Raw genomic sequence first — 18,566 nt, 5'->3', positions numbered from 1 at the left:
CTCTCTCTCTCTCTCTCTCTCTCTCTCTCTCTCTCTCTCTCTCTCGTTCCCGTGTCTTCCAGGTTGGCCAAGTCGACTCTCACCCTCATCCCTCTGCTGGGGATCCACCAGGTGGTGTTCATCTTCGTGACAGACGAGTCCACGCAGGCAACCTTCGCTCTGCGTCTCACCAGGGTCTTCGTCGACCTCTTCTTCACCTCCTTCCAAGTGAGACTGCGATAAGGCCGAATGAATCCCAGCTGAATGCAGCTTCAGAGAAATATCAAACACTAAGTCTGTTGTGGCTGATAGCGATCCCCCAATAAATCGAGAGATAACTTACATGACGCGCAAACCAAAGGAATGAATGTCCTAATGAAAGTTTGAAATGCTTTACTTCAATACAAACTTCAAATTATGTGTACATAAATACGTGCGTAGAAATAAATTAAACATGAGCATTTCGCCAAAATGCAGTCAACGGAAATGATCGCTCCCAGCTCCCCATGGAAGTGACTGTCTCTGTATCTCAAAAACCCTTGAATATGATTAAGGATTACTGTGATTATGGTAAGCTCACATTTAATATCACACACACTCATAGTAAGAACTCCAGTAACTTTCACTTTCACCCTTTTTTCTCTCCAAAAAACGGATACAGATATTTTACGCTATTACATTTGTATGCTAATATTTGGCCGGGTTGCCGACACTATCATTACACCTTATGAGCAGCAAAGCGTTACGTTATACTTCTGTTGTGAATTGCCAGTTATCTGAATGATCCTGGTGGTGTATAGTACAGTACATTAATGGCCATGCTTGGACAGTGGGCCACATGTCTGTCTGTCTGTCTGTCTCTCTCTCTCTCTCTCTCTCTTTCTCTCTCTCTCTCTCTCTCTCTCTCTCTCTCTCTCTCTCTCTCTCTCTCTCTCTCTCTCTCTCTACTCCCTGTGGATATCGAGCTCTCTCTTCCAGGTCCTCAGAACTGTAGTTATTTGTATGACGTCAGGAGGAGAGATGGCATGAACTTAATGTGCTCTTCAAGCTGTTAACTGGGCTCTGAGTCTTGCTGAGACAAAATGAAGGTGACATTTTCGTTACAGTGGTGACACATGTCAACTTCACTGTCAGTCCGTCATTGAGGGCGACTCAGTAGAGAGAGAGAGAGAGAGAGAGAGAGAGAGAGAGAGAGAGAGAGAGAGAGAGAGAGAGAGAGAGAGAGAGAGAGAGAGAGAGAGAGGGCTTGGCAGGTGACCAAAGTCTGGCCTCTCAACAAAACAGTTGGATACACGGCAGCTTTTATCCCAAATAATGTGTTTGTTTACACTGCATGGTGAAAGCCTCTTGGCACACTTTTATCAAAAGCCACGCTGTGAGTGAAGATGAGATAACAACACATTATGCATTGCATTGTTTGTGAGAGTTGTTTGTTTGTCCACAGGGTCTGCTAGTGGCCATTCTGTACTGCTTTATCAACAAAGAGGTGAGTCTCCTTGTCCACCCAGACATTCACACTTCAGTCTGTCTTTTTACAATTCCTCTCGACTTCCTTCCCACTCGTTGGAATCTTCGCCATTGTCGTATCCCGTTATTATTCTGTCTCGTTCTCATGGGAACGACCTCCGCTCCGCGTCTCCTGCAGGTGCAGTCGGAGGTTCTGAAGAAGTGGAAGCGCTGGAAGCTGGGGAGGAACATCGAGGAGGAGTACCGCCACACGTACAGCCACCAGCCCGGCGTCAAGAGCGGCAGCCTGCTGCACAACGCCCCCGGGCTGCCCCTGCGCCAGCCGTCAGCCACCGCTACCTGCTCCGACCGCGCCTGCCAACCAGCCGGAAGAGAAGCACACGCTCATGGCCAGCTGCCGCAACGGCAGGAAGGGGGCGGTCAGCAGCTGCACGCTGGTGGAGGACATCTCTCTGACGGACAAGGCGCAGTGCGACGACGAGGCTCCCAGGGAGAACACGGAGAGCCACCTCTGAAAGTCAACGAACAGGACATCTTTGAAGAAACTCGGAGGGCCTTTTCCCCCTCTTGTCTCGGCTCCAGTGAGGCGCGCAGGCCCACGGCGTGGCGAGGGGCTGGTGCTGATGAGCTGGGCTCGGTCCGGCCATCTATTCGGGAACAGTGTCTTGGAGTCGGTGTGGGACAGTGCAGCACTCTGCACCCTCTCCACAGCCAGAGAATGGAGAATCCTGCGGCAAAGCGGCCAGCCATGTTGAACGGCGTAATGGTTCCTGAGAACCATGTGGATGGATTTGTGTGGAGGCTTGTGAGACACAGGATGCCGCTGCACCCACCGCATGTTGCACGCAACAGCAACATAAGCAACTAACAGCAACATGTGGCCATGTCAAATAATAGGACACAAAATAACTGAGACCTCAGCTACTTAAATAATGCATCTAAAACAGGGTCTATGCTTTAGCTTTTGATTCGTGCCGTGGATCAAATGTGTGTGTATGTGTGTGTGTTATTATTATTATTATTTTTTGCGGTACTGGAGACAAAAGACAAACTGGACATTGAGTTATTGATGAATACACACAAAACAAAGGACACAAAAACGTTTGCAGGACCTAACTGAAGGGAAGTCAATCGAGACATTTGTATGTGTTTTCCTTACCATTCATTACGATCAATGGAAACAGAAAGAGACATTTAGCATCCCTATTCTGGGGCTAACGTTCAATGAAAATGGCGAACCCGAACCTGACCTACTGTACAAGCTCACAACACGTTGCATTGCGATACGTTGTGAGCTTGCAGATCAGCTATTTTCATACAGGTATTTAGTGTATAGAGCGAAAACAGGATACATACCCTAGTATATTAGACCTCTTGGGAATCCGGTCAACTAAGTATAGGGTTTAAGTGTCTAAGCGTCTAAACATGTCCAGATCTGGTTTCATAAGGTGTTCACACAGTGTTTTCATTGTTCACATGCTCCACCCGGACCCATGAGAACTTGGCAGCTGCCCTCACCAGGGCATTCTGGCTTACCTTCAAGACGTTCATGCACTTCATGACTTCATGAGGTAGCATTGGAGAATTATCCATAAGCTATATTGTTATGACGTTAATCACCCGTCACGTTTATCGTCTCGCTTTGGAGGTGGTTATATTATATGAACTTGGCCAAAACCTTGAATATTCCAATTACTGTCGCAGTAGTAAATGTGTAAACATGCAGTAAGTACAATTAGGTCAATGGTTCGCCATGCAACAGTGGGTCAAGAGTCAAGACCAAGGACCTATTTTGGGGTTTTGGACCCATTTTGATGGGTCCCGAGTATATATCCCTTTATGGGTCCTGAGTATATATCCCTTTTTTGTTTCCTACGATTATTATTGCATAAGCTTATGCAATTAGAAACTAAAAATACAATTACAAAATAATTTCATAAATTTCAACAAAATCAAAGAAATTCCATAAATGTCAAAATGAAAGGGGGAAACCACTGCAATAGGTTGTATGTTCAGGAGGACGTTGTGTGCCATTCTACACCTTCCAGGTGTTGCGCTGTACAGTGTACTTTATAGTACATTGCATTCCTCATTTGCAAACTGTATGGACATCACAGCAGGCCAATGGAAGTGAAACCCGATATGGTGTAACTGTACACTCACATCAATTATCACAAACATGGGTGATAAAAATTTACAAAACAAAAACAACACTTGGCAGATAAACGTGAACTCCGGGGGAACAGTGTTCCAACACTGTGACTCAAAATATCAAGTCACCGCTTACACAAGAGTACAGCTCTTCATTCGAGGAAATGTGTTCTGTCATGTTCCCCTGTCGCCGTTCTGTCATGCATGCAGATTGTGCAGACTTAATACGCTTAATTGGTGTGACTCCTCCTTGGCCTGCAATGCGAGCCCTAGAGAGTTATTATGTCACACACTGGCATGCACTGTATACCATATGTATCCACTCTGTGCCAAGTCCACAAGTGAGACTGACGCCAATCTGACTGCATGGGGCCTTCAAGTCCAGGTTGTGTCGTTGAGCTGTATTAATGATTTTGACGTCACAGAGGACATGATTGACAATGAGATGATTTAGGGGCGTCACCGTCTGAACTCTGCACTCACACCTTATCGTCGTTGTCGGGTGGAAACCTTGTATGTCCAAAACCGTTCGTTTTGTATTTATCATTTAAAAAAATCGTTAAAAATGTGAAAATAGCTGATCTACATGCACACAAGGGCTCGCATCGCGAGGCGTTGTGTGCTTGTAGATCTGCTGTTTTCACTAGTTTCGTGCGGCGGTCTTGTATGATGAAGCAGGGCTTTACTTTACGAAAAAACGTACACATTAGAAACTTGGAGATGCAAGGTTTCTGCCTGAGAGTGACGTTATGTTCATCCTTATATCCCCTTCACAGGGACTGCGGATGTCCAGAACAAAACCACCGAACAAAACAATCTCTCCGTTAAACACTCGGCAGAAAAAATAGACCTAGTGGTACTTCTTTTTACTACTGCTGAGTACTGACTGAGTTCAGTAGATGTTGGCATTTTGTAAAGAAAGGGAACGCTCAAGCAGAATTTAAGCGTTTTTTTTGCGTTGCTAAAAAGCTTCATCATGACTTTTGTATGTATGACTATTTGCACAATGCTAATTTATGATGGGTAAATACTGTGTATATGTATTTGTGATTTATTTGATTGCTTTAAATGTCTGTGCTTTTCAGGTATGCTTAAATGGTGGCGCGCGTGTGTGTGTGTGTGTGTGTGTGCGTGCGTGCGTGTGTACAAATGTATATATTTTTCTGTGTGTATGGGGATGTAGCGTGCACTTGCAGTATTGCAAACCATCCAGAAAATTGGAACCTGTGGAAGTGGTATATATCGTCGTTGTCGGGTGAAAACCTTGTATGTCCAAAACCATTCGTTTTGCATTCATACTTTTAAATTAGTGAAAAACTAGTGAAAACCACCAATCTACAAGCACACAACGCCTCGCATCGCGAGGCGTTGTGTGCTTGTAGATCTGCTGTTTTCGCTACTTTTGTGCGACGGCCTTGTGTGATGAAGCAGTGCTGTACTTTGCGAAAAAAATTACAAATTTGAAACTTGGAGATACGAGGTTTCTGCCCGACAGCGACGATATGTAATGATGACACGTTTCTGTTGTGCGTCAAAGCGAGGCCCAGTTGAGTCGCATTGGCACCGCAGTCTCTCTCTCTCTCGATTAGTTCCAGCTGGACGAGCCAGGAGCTGATATGAACCAGGGGACGTGAGGGCTTCACCCAGAGCACCGCGGGGGTCAAAGGTCATTCCCAGTTAGTTCTGTTCTATCAGTTGTCACCGCGTATATCATCACACCACGGGACATTCCAGCAACACATACCGTACATAGCCATATAAGGCATGGGGAAAGGGAGCTGATCCGTAGCCTTCTGCCGAAGTCCCACTCCGAGCGACTCCTGCACATACAAATCATAGTGTGTACAGCTTTTTTTTTTTACCAATTGAACAGCAACCCTTACATTTAGAAGTCCCCAAACAGAAGTGGAGATCTGTGATTGTCTGGCAATGTGAGACTAGTGGCTCTGCAAGTTCAATATTCTCTGCCCTCTCTGCTCTGCTCTTGGTTTCCTGTCTCTCTACAGCAGGGGTCTTCAACGTTTTCAGGCCAAGGACCCCTTAGCTGAGAGAGAGATGAAGCGAGGACCCTCCCACTACATATTGTATAAAATTGTGTTGCAGATTAGAAATGTTTATAGATTTCTTAGACAGCTTAGACTTGTTTGACAGCACTGTCATCATTTTGGAGTAATGTGTATTTTCAGACATTTAACCACTTGAACCGTCAAATAGGCTACTTTGCAAACCTCTTTGCCAGAAATAGCCTATCTCCAAGCTTACAACACCTTGCAGCTTGTAGATCTGCTATTTTTGGCTAATGTTCCACTCAGAATAGGGATGCTAGGGTTCAAGTGGTTAGTGTAAAAAACATGATCCTATCACCCAAAGATTTGGCGGCCCCCCTGTAGTAACTCTGAGGACCCCCTAGATGTCCCGGACCCCCTGTTGAAGACCCCTGCTGTACAGCACTGGTTCCCAAACACTGGGTCGGGCCCCATTTGTGGGTCGCGAACACATTATGGGTCCCTTAATTTTTTGGTTTCCTACATTTTGATTAATTTCATTCATAAATGAATTAAAAATCAAAGAAATTCCGTAAATTAGAAAACAAATGTTTAACAAGTTGTGAGCTTGTAGATCTGCTGTTTTCACTAGTTTGGGTCCCGGGCAAACGTCTAATCTCTCTTTTGGGAACCACTGCTCTTAACTGAAGAATGAAGCTAAAATGAATCTAACTTGAATAAAATATATATATTAACATTTTTTTAATAAAAGTTGAAAATGTTCTGAGAGTGGAAAGATGACAGAAATGTTCTGAGAGTGGAACGGAGACAGAAAAAGTTGCAGCACATAGACTGGGAGAAGCACCTAAAAGCCTGGGAAAGCTATAAATGAAACTCGGCTGCAAGATATAGGCTGGATATGTGAGATTATTCGTATACTGTAGGCATCTCTTGTGCAGAATAGAATTAGCAAGGCACAGTTCCTATTCATGCGTCTTGACTGTGAGATGGTACAGATGAAACCAAATGCATTTGTCCATTTGTTCACTCAGAGTTAACACTTGAGGATTTTGCTTTGTATTAGGTTTAAGAGTAGCGTGTTGTGGATCACATCAGATAATGGCTGCTGTTTTCCCATCCTCTTCAGATGTAAACATCCGACCGGTGCCATATTAAATCAGATTACTACTGGGTGCCGCTATTTCTTGTGAGCACAGCACACACCCTGAGGACTGAAATAGAGCAGGAGATTGAGATGGGGAATACATGGAGTTGAGATAGAACCCGAGGCACCGCTGTTGCTCTGTGGTGAATTTACTGTTTTTCTTGTTTTTCCACTGCAGGAGAGATGTTATGATGATACTCATGAAAACAAAATAATCAAGGAATGTTGTGTGCACCATGCCAGTAAAAGATTGTACAATAGATATACACTTGCTGTCATTGATATACAATCTAAGACTAAGTAAAGTACATGTCTAATATTGTTTAGTCCTATACATGTATTTTCACAACTTCAGCCCAGCCAAACCCATTGCCGTGTATTTTTTAGGAGCCAGCGATTTGGGCCACTCAAAGCGGTTCTGCCTGAATGTATTCTTTTCAAGTCCCAAATAAGAATATACAATTTCACTTTCTCTTAAAGGTGCTCATTGTGTGAATTGATGTGATCAACCGAAAAGTGGACAAAAACTGACCGTGTTCAACTGTATACAGTTCATAACTTCTTGTGTTCTCTTGCCAAGCTATGTCCAAATGGTGAAAGATTAAATTACTGTGTATGTGAAAGATTATTCATTTGTTCTCCGACTTTTATTCACATTAATTCTGTGCCAGATGCCAAAATGGCTCCAAGGTAGCTGTGCCGAGATTTTGTATGTTTTTCTTTACAATGCAATGAAAAAAAATGATTTTTTTTTTATAATTGTTTCCCCCACAGAAACAGACACAGTTGTTGTGATTCAGTGGCAAAAAGAATGTTGTCAATCGGACAAATGGTTCCAGAGATAGAGCTGTTTGAATGAAAAAAAGTGTCCATCCACTAGAATGGACACACATGAACACACATTTTCTCAATCAGCTAAACGAGGGAGCGAACACACAAACAGAGAAAAGCATCTCTCTGATCTCAGGTCATTTTGACATCTTTTAAAAAAAAAAAAAAAAAAATGAAATTTTTCTTTTTTTTTTTTTTTCTATGTAAAAAACACAAAAACCGTCATAAGCCGTCATTGGCACACAGGGCTATTGGAAAAAAAACGTCATAAGCAGTCATTGGCACAGAATGAGTTAAGTGTCCAGAAATTGCTTACAATAAAACACAAATCTCAAATATAGATTTCGGATGGCTGGTGCTATCAACTGTGGCATCTACCCTACTGATGGACTGAAAGGGGTGCAATGGCTTTTCATGCCTGATATTCTATTCTTAATCAGGTACTGTTGTTGTCGTGCACCCAAAATAGCAGATCTAAAAGCTCAACGCGTCGCAGTGCGACACATTGTGAACTTGTATATCGGCTATTTTCAGTGTACGACACTCACGCAAAACTACAGTCTGTCTCTGTAAGTATAACTCAGGCTTAAGAGAGGTGAGTATCGATCGTACCCTGGGGTCAGGTGCTGTTTAATAGAACACAGTGTTCCTTGTTGGGCCTGGCCAATGGTCATTAGTGAGGTCAGCTGAGCTCATACTACGAAGAACTCGGTTTCACGAAAACAGCGACTCTATAGTTGCTATCTTTAGCAGGGCATTTGCAGTGGCAGAGTGAGAAGGGACCTTGGTAAGAGGACATCATGTTGTGTTAACCACTTTCAGAATTTTCTGAAATGTTCACAGAATTTCAAACCTTTTAGCTAAAATCTACACGCTCATCTACCAGCTCACATTGTGAAGCGTCCATTTTAGCTATTTTTGTGTGACACTGTAGTTTGACAATAATTTAGTAAATGGTGCATTTGTATAGGGCCTTTATCCAAGGAGCTTCACAATGATTGTGCGTTACATTCACCCATTCACACACATTCATACACAGATGGCGGAGGAAACCATGCAAGGCACCAACTTGCTCATTGCGAGAAATTTGGGGTTCAGTGTCTTCCTCTAGGACACTTCGACACTAACTCTGGGGGAGCCCAGGATTGGACTGGGAACCTTTGGTTCCCAAGCGGCAGCTCTACCTCCTGAGCCATGCCGCGCGATGCATTTGCGACCTCTGTAACACTATGTAGCGCCGGGAGCGTTAGCTCATTGGGAAGATGCATTTGCGACGTCGCTTGCCAATTTAGCTCCTCGCTCGCGCAGCGACGTCGCAAATGCATCTTCCCAATGAGCAAACGCTCCCGACGCTACATAGCGCCTACATTGTTACAGAGGGAGAGTAGGCATCGGTGTTATGTCGCTGTGCTGTCTGGGTAGTAAGTATAAAATAGCGCTTAACTACTTAAACCATTTTAAGTGGTTAAATTCTGAAGGGGGGGGGGGGAGAAGGAAAACTCAATTGCCGGCCTTTTGGCATCCAGTGTGAATGTCCTAAAAGTGGATGTGAAGAGAAAACAAAAAGCAATACATCATTACTGTGCAGTCAGTGTATACAGTATTCCACCAGGAGTAAATACATTGGGAAAAGATTCACAGACTGACTGTCTGTGTTTGCTCCCTTTTAAGGCTTCGGACTGGAGACAGGCTGGTGTCTTCATGTGGACAAAGGGAATCTGTGCGGCTGGACCGTTAGGCAAGAGAACACCCCCCCCCCCCCCCCTCCTCGGCCCTGAGGGGCACTGCCTGCCTCTCATGCTACTGTTTCTTCTCATGTTCCCAGGATCCATATCACAGCTGCATGACCAGGCAATAAGGCGTGCGGAAAACAGATGTGCAGATTTGCACACATTCTGTCTGCTACTGTGAATAAATATTCAGCATTCACACACATAACTCCAGGCACCAAGCTCCTTTAAATCAATATGTCTAAATGCTTCCTGTAGCTCTTAACTAAATGACTTTACACTGTGTGAGTGGGTTATGGGACAAGCGGTCCCCTGAGCCATCTGTGGTAAATTACACAAAAAAAAACATAATGTGTCGCTGTCGGGCAGAAGCCTTCTATAATATTCTCTATCTCAATATTTCATCTTATGATGTGTTTATCCCCATAAATTAATGCTCTATTATGACATACGAAAGTACCGAAACAGATTGTTGCGAGCCCCACAAAGCCTGGTCAGAAAGATTGAGGAGCTTGGAGAGGAGGGGGGAAATGTCACAGAGGTTACTTATTACACATGTATTTGTAACCCTGATTGATTTAATTGATTAATTGCACAGAGTATTAGCACTTTAGCAACTCACAGAGCGTAATTTGGTCATATTTTGCATATTTTGGCATGATTTTATTGTTTGTTGAACACATTGACCTGTTTCCTGTTTAGCTGAGCTGGCCACTCAGCCACGAGTTCCACCTCGGGAAACAAATGTTTTGTGTTTGGTGAATCGTGATCGGCAAGTGCAATAGATGGACATTTATGTGTCTTTCTCTGGTTTTGGGAAGGCGGAGGTTAAAAGCATTTTTTTTTTTCAAAAACGTATTTTTTTTTTTAACTTTTTTTTTTTCAAAAACGTATATTTTCTTTTTTTCAAAAAGATTTTGGGGGGGTGGCGCAGTTCAGGCCAAAGGTGGTACTGCAGCTGAACATGCTCTGAGAGCCATTCAAAATGAGAGAGGCTCTCTATTCAGGAGTGGTAATTTAGCCTCAAACGTTGAAAAACGTTTTTGGGACATGAACAATATGACATAAATACTTTTTAAATGCATGGTGTATCACCTTTAAGAGCAAGGGCAATATTGAGTGTATAAGTTAAGTGAAGTTTGATTGTTACGTTTAATATTTGGGCCTTTTTCTGCCTTTATTGATAGATTCAGTATATAGTAGACTGAAAGAAACAGGGAGAGAGATGGAGGTGACACGCGGCAAAAGCCGCCGGGATCGGGACTCGCTGTCAGGCTGGATTAGCAGCCTAGGTGCCCAGAAGGTTACGCCAACCGTTGGACCTTTGATTGTTAGTTTGATGGAATGCTTAACAGTGCCTGCCCTGTTATGTGTTTCCAGTATAATTAGGCTGGACCATATTCAGAATGGCAGAGGGGCGGGGTTGTGGTGTGCTTTTGGTATTTGCTAATGATATTTATGTTGTAGTGAGTGAAGAAGTTGAAGGAATCATTCTTAATCGTTCATTAAGAATTTTAGTATACTTTTATGTGGGTTAAAACTAAGGTATGTGTAGTATGTACTACTGTAGAACACAGGGACGAGCTGGGCCCCTGATTCAGCCCGGGAAAATTAGTTGGAGAGGCCCTCATTGCGATTTTTCGCCTTCTGGGCGCGCTGCAAGGCCCTAAATACTAACCGATAAGCGGTTACTGTGATTTTAGGTCTCATCGTTTTTTCTGGTATAATGATGTTGTATGTAGACCATCCAGGAGTAGTCGAGGAAGCTAGGGAGTAGTGGGCCGGTATTCAGATGATAGACAAGCCACTGCCAGTGGGGCCAATGTGATGGCTCTGTGGGCTGCTGCTACTCAGTGCTATAGACTAGCACTGAGTATAGAGAGAGAGATCCCTCTCTATAGCGCTGCTGCTACTCAAAGATTGGCCATTTCAGATCATGAGAGACAAGCCAGTGGGCCTATAACATGAGTTATATTTACTTTGTGGACCGGCCATTTTTCTTAATGGCCAGCCTGGACAGGCCGGGAATGGACCGGCCGTTCGGGAGTTATAGGATGGGAAAATGCAGAGGACAATTTCACATATAGGTATGTGCAATACAGTGACAAAAAACACCCCAAGGAAAGGGGACCAATATTATTAGGCCTATTATTATAAAAGCTGGCAGTTGACTTCAGACTGAGCTATGCTGGAGAGCTGGGCCTGGGGGGGTTGGAGCTCCTGTTTCTTTTTACGTTTTGTGATAGCAAAACGTCTTTACCTAGCCCCTGGAAATCACTTTGGCAGTGACGTCAGAATGGAAAGTGGATAAATGTCACTTGATGATAAACGCGGGCGGTTCTCTCGGCTGGCTCCACGTATTCTATTGAAGTCAGTGGGCGCCGCCCCCGCTCAGCGTGCAGATCATGTGGAATCAACTGCTCCTCTATCCGTGGGCTTTGCTAGTTGCTTTTTCGCCCCCCTTCTTTGGTTTGGGAAGGGCGATATACGTGTCGGAAGGTATTTGGCCGGGCGGAGCCAGGCTGTCTGCACGTATTTTAGCGTATTTTAACGAGGCTTTCTCCTCGTTAGATGTGGAATCGAGCGCCACAGCCCACCAGCCCTCCCTCAGTTGTGCCTCGGCAAGTTTCGCCCTTCCTCGTTTGTGCTCGGCTCGTGCGAGCAGAGGCGAGCGATTCATTGCAGCAGAGGAGGAAAAAACGGCGAGTGGTTTAAACATGCTCAAGTTAACATTTCCCATTTGGCAATGCTTTAGATGACAAGTCGATACAGCGTACACAGTACACTATCGTTTTACTCACGTTCAGAGCGGACTATAGAGACATTGACAGCCAAGAAAAATCCATCAGAAGGACTTCGCCGTCGGAAAGTTCACTTATTATTAAGCACCGATGTGCTCGGATATTTTTAATTTTTCAACGTGTTACACCCATAGAGTTATCTTACACCACGGACAACCGCTTTTCGCTCGCGTCGCGTGTGTGTGTGTGTGAGTGAGTGAGTGAGTGTGCGTTAATGCCTCGGAGATAGATACAGACAGCGTCTATAAAAACTGCGTGTGTATGATGTTTTAAGCATTGTTTCCCAAGTACTGGGTGTCGACCCACGGGTGGGTCGCGGAATGGGACTGTGTGTGTGTGCCAATGTTGTGTATTGTAACTGCGTCTTCTATTGCAAACAGTGCTAAACTCTTCAATCAATCAATCATGGAATTAGATCATTTGCACCCCTTTTAATGAAACCGTGATATAATCTATCTGTTGGCAATATTCGCTTATTTCGCCTAAAAACGAGGGGTGATATCTGCCTGTAGCCACAGGAGAAAGGAAAGAGAGGAGAGAGGAGACCGGCCGGGGAAACAAATAAAACAATGGAAAACCGGCGCACACAACCCATCACATCATAGAAGAGACAACACTCGTTCACCGTTCCCCCTCCGCCTAAAACGAGGGGGTGATTATCTGTCTCTAGCGCAGGAGAAAGGAGAAGAGAAGAGAGAGTAGAACGGAGACAGCTAGGGTCCCGACTCCAGTGAATCAAATAGTACACGCGCTCCCTGTTTGCGAGACAGTGCGCTCTCACATTAAACTAGAATTGAAATATTTCAATAATAAGTTTTGTGGCTTGTCGCCGTATCTATCTATCTATCTACAGAGAGGGAGAGAGAGAGGAAAGTAGGCTACAGTTGAATACTGTAGTTAAGTGAAAGAGATTTTTTTTTCAACTAACATGGGCATGGTGATTCAGCAGTGATTCATGGTGGTCATTGGCTAATACGTCTCAATTTAGGGGTCCTTGACATAAAAAGTGGTGTAACTTGGAGGGCGCTGGTTTAAGCTTCGCTTGTTTAGCCTTGGATCAAGACAGTCATAGGTCAGTCTTGTTAACTCAAATATTTACTTCTGGGGGTCCCTGGAACAAAATATTTTGGGATGGGCAGGCCATGGAGCCGCTCCGTGGACCAAATACATATCATTTGTGCATTTCCAGGGGTTAGCTGACATTTGGTGGGTGAACACTAGGCACAATCATTGTCATTTTGTGCCATACATTTTAGGCAGATTACCCCCCCGGACCCCCTTAACACATTAACTCACTCAATGCCAATGACGTCTTTTGACGTCTTTTTTTCAATGGGCCTCAGTGCCAATGACGTCTTTGACGTCTTTTGTGTTTTTTGTATAGATTTTTTTTTTTTTAAAGATGTCAAAATGACCTGAGATCAGAGAGATGGTTTTCTCTGTTTGTGTGTTGGCTCCCTCGCTTAGCTGATTGAGAAAATGTGTGTCCATTCTAGTGGATGGACACTTTTTTTCATTCAAACAGCTCTATCTCTGGAACCATTTGTCTGATTGACAAAATTATTTTTGCCACTGAATCACAACAACTGTGTCTGTTTATGTGGGGAAATTAATGGAAAATTATAAAAAAATAAAAACATTTATTTTCATTGCATGGCAAAGAAAAACATACAAAATCAGGGCACAGCTACCTTGGAGCCATTTGGGCATTTGGCATTGAGTGAGGTTAAGAAAACAACAAGCAACAAAACGTTATTATTGAAATATTCAATTCTAGTTTTCTTTTTTTGTCTGTGGATCCATTTTGGTTGCACCCTGCGTATCTTAAGGTCTCTCTACTGCTTCCGGCCGCAAATCGGGCATTCTAACATCGATCTACAAGCCCACTGCGGATTGTCGTGAGCATCTCGGTCTGCTATTTTTTTAAACATTTTGTACCATTTTCTGTAAATGACGTGCCCAAAATAGGGATACCAAGTTGAAAGTGGTTGTCGTTTTTTTATTCATATTGAACCTCTGAAAAGTAGCCTATAAACAAGAGCTTGCATGACTAAACTACACTACACTACATTGAATCCTTTGGAAAAAAAAATCCATTCACTGAAGTCAAAAGTATATATTTTTTCACATACAGTACAAGGTTTCAGTCCTACAGCGACTTGCATGATGCATGCATGTATGCATCAGAGTCGGGGAAAACACTACAGCTTGTTGTAATCATCACCTAACCCTGATGAGATGTGTGGCAAAACATTAAGTGTGACGTTAAGTGACATGAGTCAGTGGATGGTAATGTTAGTTTATAATATTTCATTTCCCAGACTCTGAAAAGGTAAAACATTTTCTCACATTATTTTAATATACTGTATAGGGGCCCGCTGGCATTTATTTCATGAGATGAGATTGTGTTACATTGAATTAGAGCAGTCGCCTATACACTCGGTGAAAATAATGAATGGTTGTACAGGATAGGATACACATAATTCCAAAACACGACTGCGTCAACAATAATGGAATTATATGCCCTGGAGCTTAAAAACACAAGGAGAAAAAAAAGGTTTCTCACAGCAGCATGATTTTTAAGTGTACCTACATTATATGTGCAATTATCTTGCTCTCTCTCACTCTGTCTCTCACTCCTGCCTGAAGTATAGCACTTGGTTGCGAATGCGTATTGTTATGTTGCACACCCCGAAAACAGCAGATTGATGCTTTTACTTGGTCTACTCTATAATATTATGTGTCACACGGAGCACCGAATCCTTCTACATAACGTGAAATTCGGTATAATCTGAGCTTAGTTTTGCTAGCTCAGGTGATGCTGCTCATCAACATAAACACCATGGGGCCATTAGCCTACTCAATCCCCATAAAACAGCAGCCATTCATCACACGAGAGCTGGGGTCACAGCCAGCTGCATGGGGCAGATTTATGTTCATGCTCACGGCCTATAGGTCCCAGTGGTAGTAGTGAAGCCCCAGAAAATATCTGGGGAAAATGTATTAATAAAGTATTTCCCATGGGGCGCTTGGCGGGGTGCGCAGACTAGTTAAGCCTGCTCTCTAAGTGTGTGTGTGTGTGTGTGTGTGTGTGTGTGTGTGTGTGTGTGTGTGTGTGTGTGTGTGTGTGTGTGTGTGTGTGTGTGTGTGTGTGTGGTGTGGATCATTAACTCTATGCGATTGGAAAAGCTGTAGGCTTTATATCAGGTGCAGACGTGCCAGCTTATGACGGAAGGTTGCAGGTTCAATCCCCTGGAACGGCAGGATTCGCAGGAGTCAGGGTTAAGGTGAATAAGCAACACTCACCCTTCTCCATTGAACTGCCCTTGAGCAAGGGCACTTATCCCCAGTAGTAAAAGTATCAATACTGCAATGGTTAATGTATGTTTTATAATAATCTAAATCTAACTAAAGTTTTCAAATAATTGTAGTGGAATAAAAGTTCAATATTTGCCTGTAGTGGAGTAGAAGTCAAAATATTTAAAATAGCTAGCTGCTCAGTGGTTGCACTGGGCTGGGCAGGTGTGTGAATGGGGAACTGCATGCATGTAAAGCAGAACATGAACTGAATGAACTTCCCCTGGATCTCTCTGTGAAATTGTAAGAGCAAACTAAGAATTGTGATATATCCAATTGCACTTGCAAGAACATTTAAATTTGTATGCAGTGGCAGGAATGGGCGTGCGTAGGTAGAAAGCTGACTGTATGTGCCCTGTAATTATAGATTTGTAAATATCACCAACTATTGGCATAAACCCACACATAAACCCACACAAGTTCACTCCAATATGTTATGCAAATTAAACTAAAAAGACGGTCTGAACACTACTGGTGGGTGCTGGATAACTTTCTTGAATACGGCTTAAAAAAAACGTATTTGAAATGATATGTTATGATATGATATGATATAGTACGATATTCATAACATTTATTAATATCGCAAAATATCGATATCGAAAAAAAAGTTTTTTTTTTATTATTATTATTTTTTTTGCATCTTGGTTACTGATTCTCGCCGATTTCCTGCTGCGGAATAAATTTTTAACGCTATTCTAGTATGTGGCGAATAGATGTGAGCCTCTAGACATTTAGGATGGGAAAAATATATAAATTAATTAACCACTATTTCAAATTGGGGATATTTTTTTTTCTTTTTTTACTTAAAATGCATATCGGTTCATGATATCGGTTATCGGCCTCTTTGATCACGACTTATCGATATCGAAATCAAACATGAAAATCCCATATCGGTCGACCCATAGTAGTTTATTGTCAGTTCCCACTGAAATGTGTCTTACGACACAGCAGCTATGTATTCAAAACATATATACAAACATTTGTAACACATCAAGGCATACATGACACGCTGAGTCGAAGTGCAGCCCCTGTACCAGCGCACCGAAAATCACACCTGATGATGTCATCAGAGGTAATTGGTATTGTAGCTGTCCACATCAGCCCACCTCTGAGACACAGAGCGAGTAGGTGGAAATGGTACAGCACCATCTTTATAATGAGCATTACTGAGGACCAGATATGACAAGGCTGAAAATGGATGGTTAATTAGTGTACACAGACTGAAGTTACTGTAACATTCTGTCATGTTTGCCACAAAGTTTGTCCATTTTTAGCTCTGCCAGATACTGAAACCATTATCCATGCAACTGAGAACCCCCACACCCTGACAGGCACTTGGAATTGTAAGTTTCACTTGGTTACACAGATAAATATTGTGAAAATAGCCGAACCATGGTCCAATAGATATGGTTATAAGTGAACTTACTCTGAATTACACCATGTTTTGCAATTTGCACATATTGAGGAGGACAAATTAACATAATATTCTCCCACAGTAATTTGTTCACAAAGACTTCCTCTCAGTGGACTTTAGTAAAGACAAATATTGAGAAGACTCTAGAGATACACACTAATACTTTTTGGGATGGATGGTGGTTTCAGAACGGTGAGAATTGGACCAACTTAGAAAAGCAAATGTATGCAATGCGTAGCTGTTGAGCTAAAGTTCAGGCAGATGCACTCGAGAGGTTTACACGCATGTGCAGCACTATGTGGGTGATATGTGTCAAGGAGCTGACCAAATTGGTTGTCTACTTAAGCTCACCTGATCCATTGAACTTCCTCTTGCTGTCAGTGCTGCCATTGATGTGTGCTTTTTTTGCTCCCAAACAGCCCCACCACCAGTACACTCTGCTTTCCCTGTATAGGGTAGTGTTTTCCCTGGGGGGTTTGTTATAGATGTATATCTCCCTGCTCTTAAAAATGTATTTGTGAGTTATCTGACTGAACTGGATGAAAAAAATTGATCAGAAGCCAGCAAAGCCTGAGAGACAACGATGTCTCCAGACTTTAAGAGAAGCTCTTACAATAATATAAGTAGGCCTATTGGTATTAAGTGAGAGCAGGCAAAGAGGTGGCTGGCAGGAGAAGCCTGCAGTGTGTTTCAGAGAGACCAATATTGAAATCCCCTCAGATTGACAGTCCAGTAGTAGAATTTAAATTTGGAAAACACATACTGGCAAGTAATTTGGACCTCTACAAAACCAGTCTACAGAGACAAGGTGAATTTTTGTTTCAAATAAATTATAGAATTATCATATCGAATTTATGAACAGAAAAAAAAAGGAATTTATTTGAAATAAATAGAAGAATTTGGCCGGCAGAGGGTGTGCAACTTAACTAAATTGTCGCCAAGAATGACGGAAGGAATTGCACACCCATGCTGTCAATGGGCGCAGCCCCATTCTATCCACTTCTTCGATTCAATATTCCCCAGGCTTTCTCAAAAGCAAGCCTGCGATCCAAGGTTATGGTTAGAGGATGACACAGCCAGATTGTGGCCCATTGGTCTGTGACTGCTTAATGCATGAGAGTCATTATCTCTCTCAGGTTCTTGGAACTCATTAGCTTTGATTGAGAACCCCACGTTATCGTCGCTCCCAAGCCCGGTCCTTTGGTTACACTCGTACACACTCACCAGCACAGGGTCAAACTAACCCAATTGAGTGTGTTCCACTATTATCAGGGCTTCTCAGCTTACCCCCTAACATGCACGCACACATGCATGCACGCACGCACACACGCGCACACACAGTGTAGAAGCAGAATTCCAGAAATTTACACCAATACAAAAGTATTGGTGTCAAATTATACTTGAATGCAGAATGTCCTGGTAGAAATATATTTTTTAAATAGATCTACAGTACAAGCTCACAATGCATCGCATCTTGACGTATTGTGAGCTTGTAGATCGGCTATTTTCAAATCTCTGAAATGTATGGCTGAAGTGGTTAATGTATGTTTTGCAATAATAATCTAAATGTACAAAGTAACTTAGTAGTAACTAAAGTTTTTAAACAAATGTTGTGGAGTAGAAATAAAATATTTGCCTCAGAAATGTAATGGAGTAGAAGTAAAAGTACAAATAGAAAAATAAAAG

General features: G+C 42.8%; 1 protein-coding gene across 1 annotated transcript in view; it reads left to right on the top strand.

The window, feature by feature from the left end:
- Nucleotides 1-2,101, top strand: part of gcgra (glucagon receptor a) — a 100,957-nt gene extending 98,856 nt beyond the window's left edge. Inside the window, 4 exon segments of the mRNA XM_080725118.1 lie at nt 63-207; nt 1,424-1,465; nt 1,625-1,773; nt 1,775-2,101. Coding sequence (XP_080581244.1) covers nt 63-207; nt 1,424-1,465; nt 1,625-1,773; nt 1,775-1,961 — 523 coding nt within the window. The 3' untranslated portion in view covers nt 1,962-2,101.
- Nucleotides 2,102-18,566: the final 16,465 nt, after the last annotated feature.

Source organism: Nannobrachium achirus, assembly GCF_963921795.1.
Source record: "Nannobrachium achirus genome assembly, chromosome: 4".
Taxonomy (NCBI): domain Eukaryota; kingdom Metazoa; phylum Chordata; class Actinopteri; order Myctophiformes; family Myctophidae; genus Nannobrachium; species Nannobrachium achirus.
This window is presented reverse-complemented; position numbering and strand designations above follow the sequence as displayed.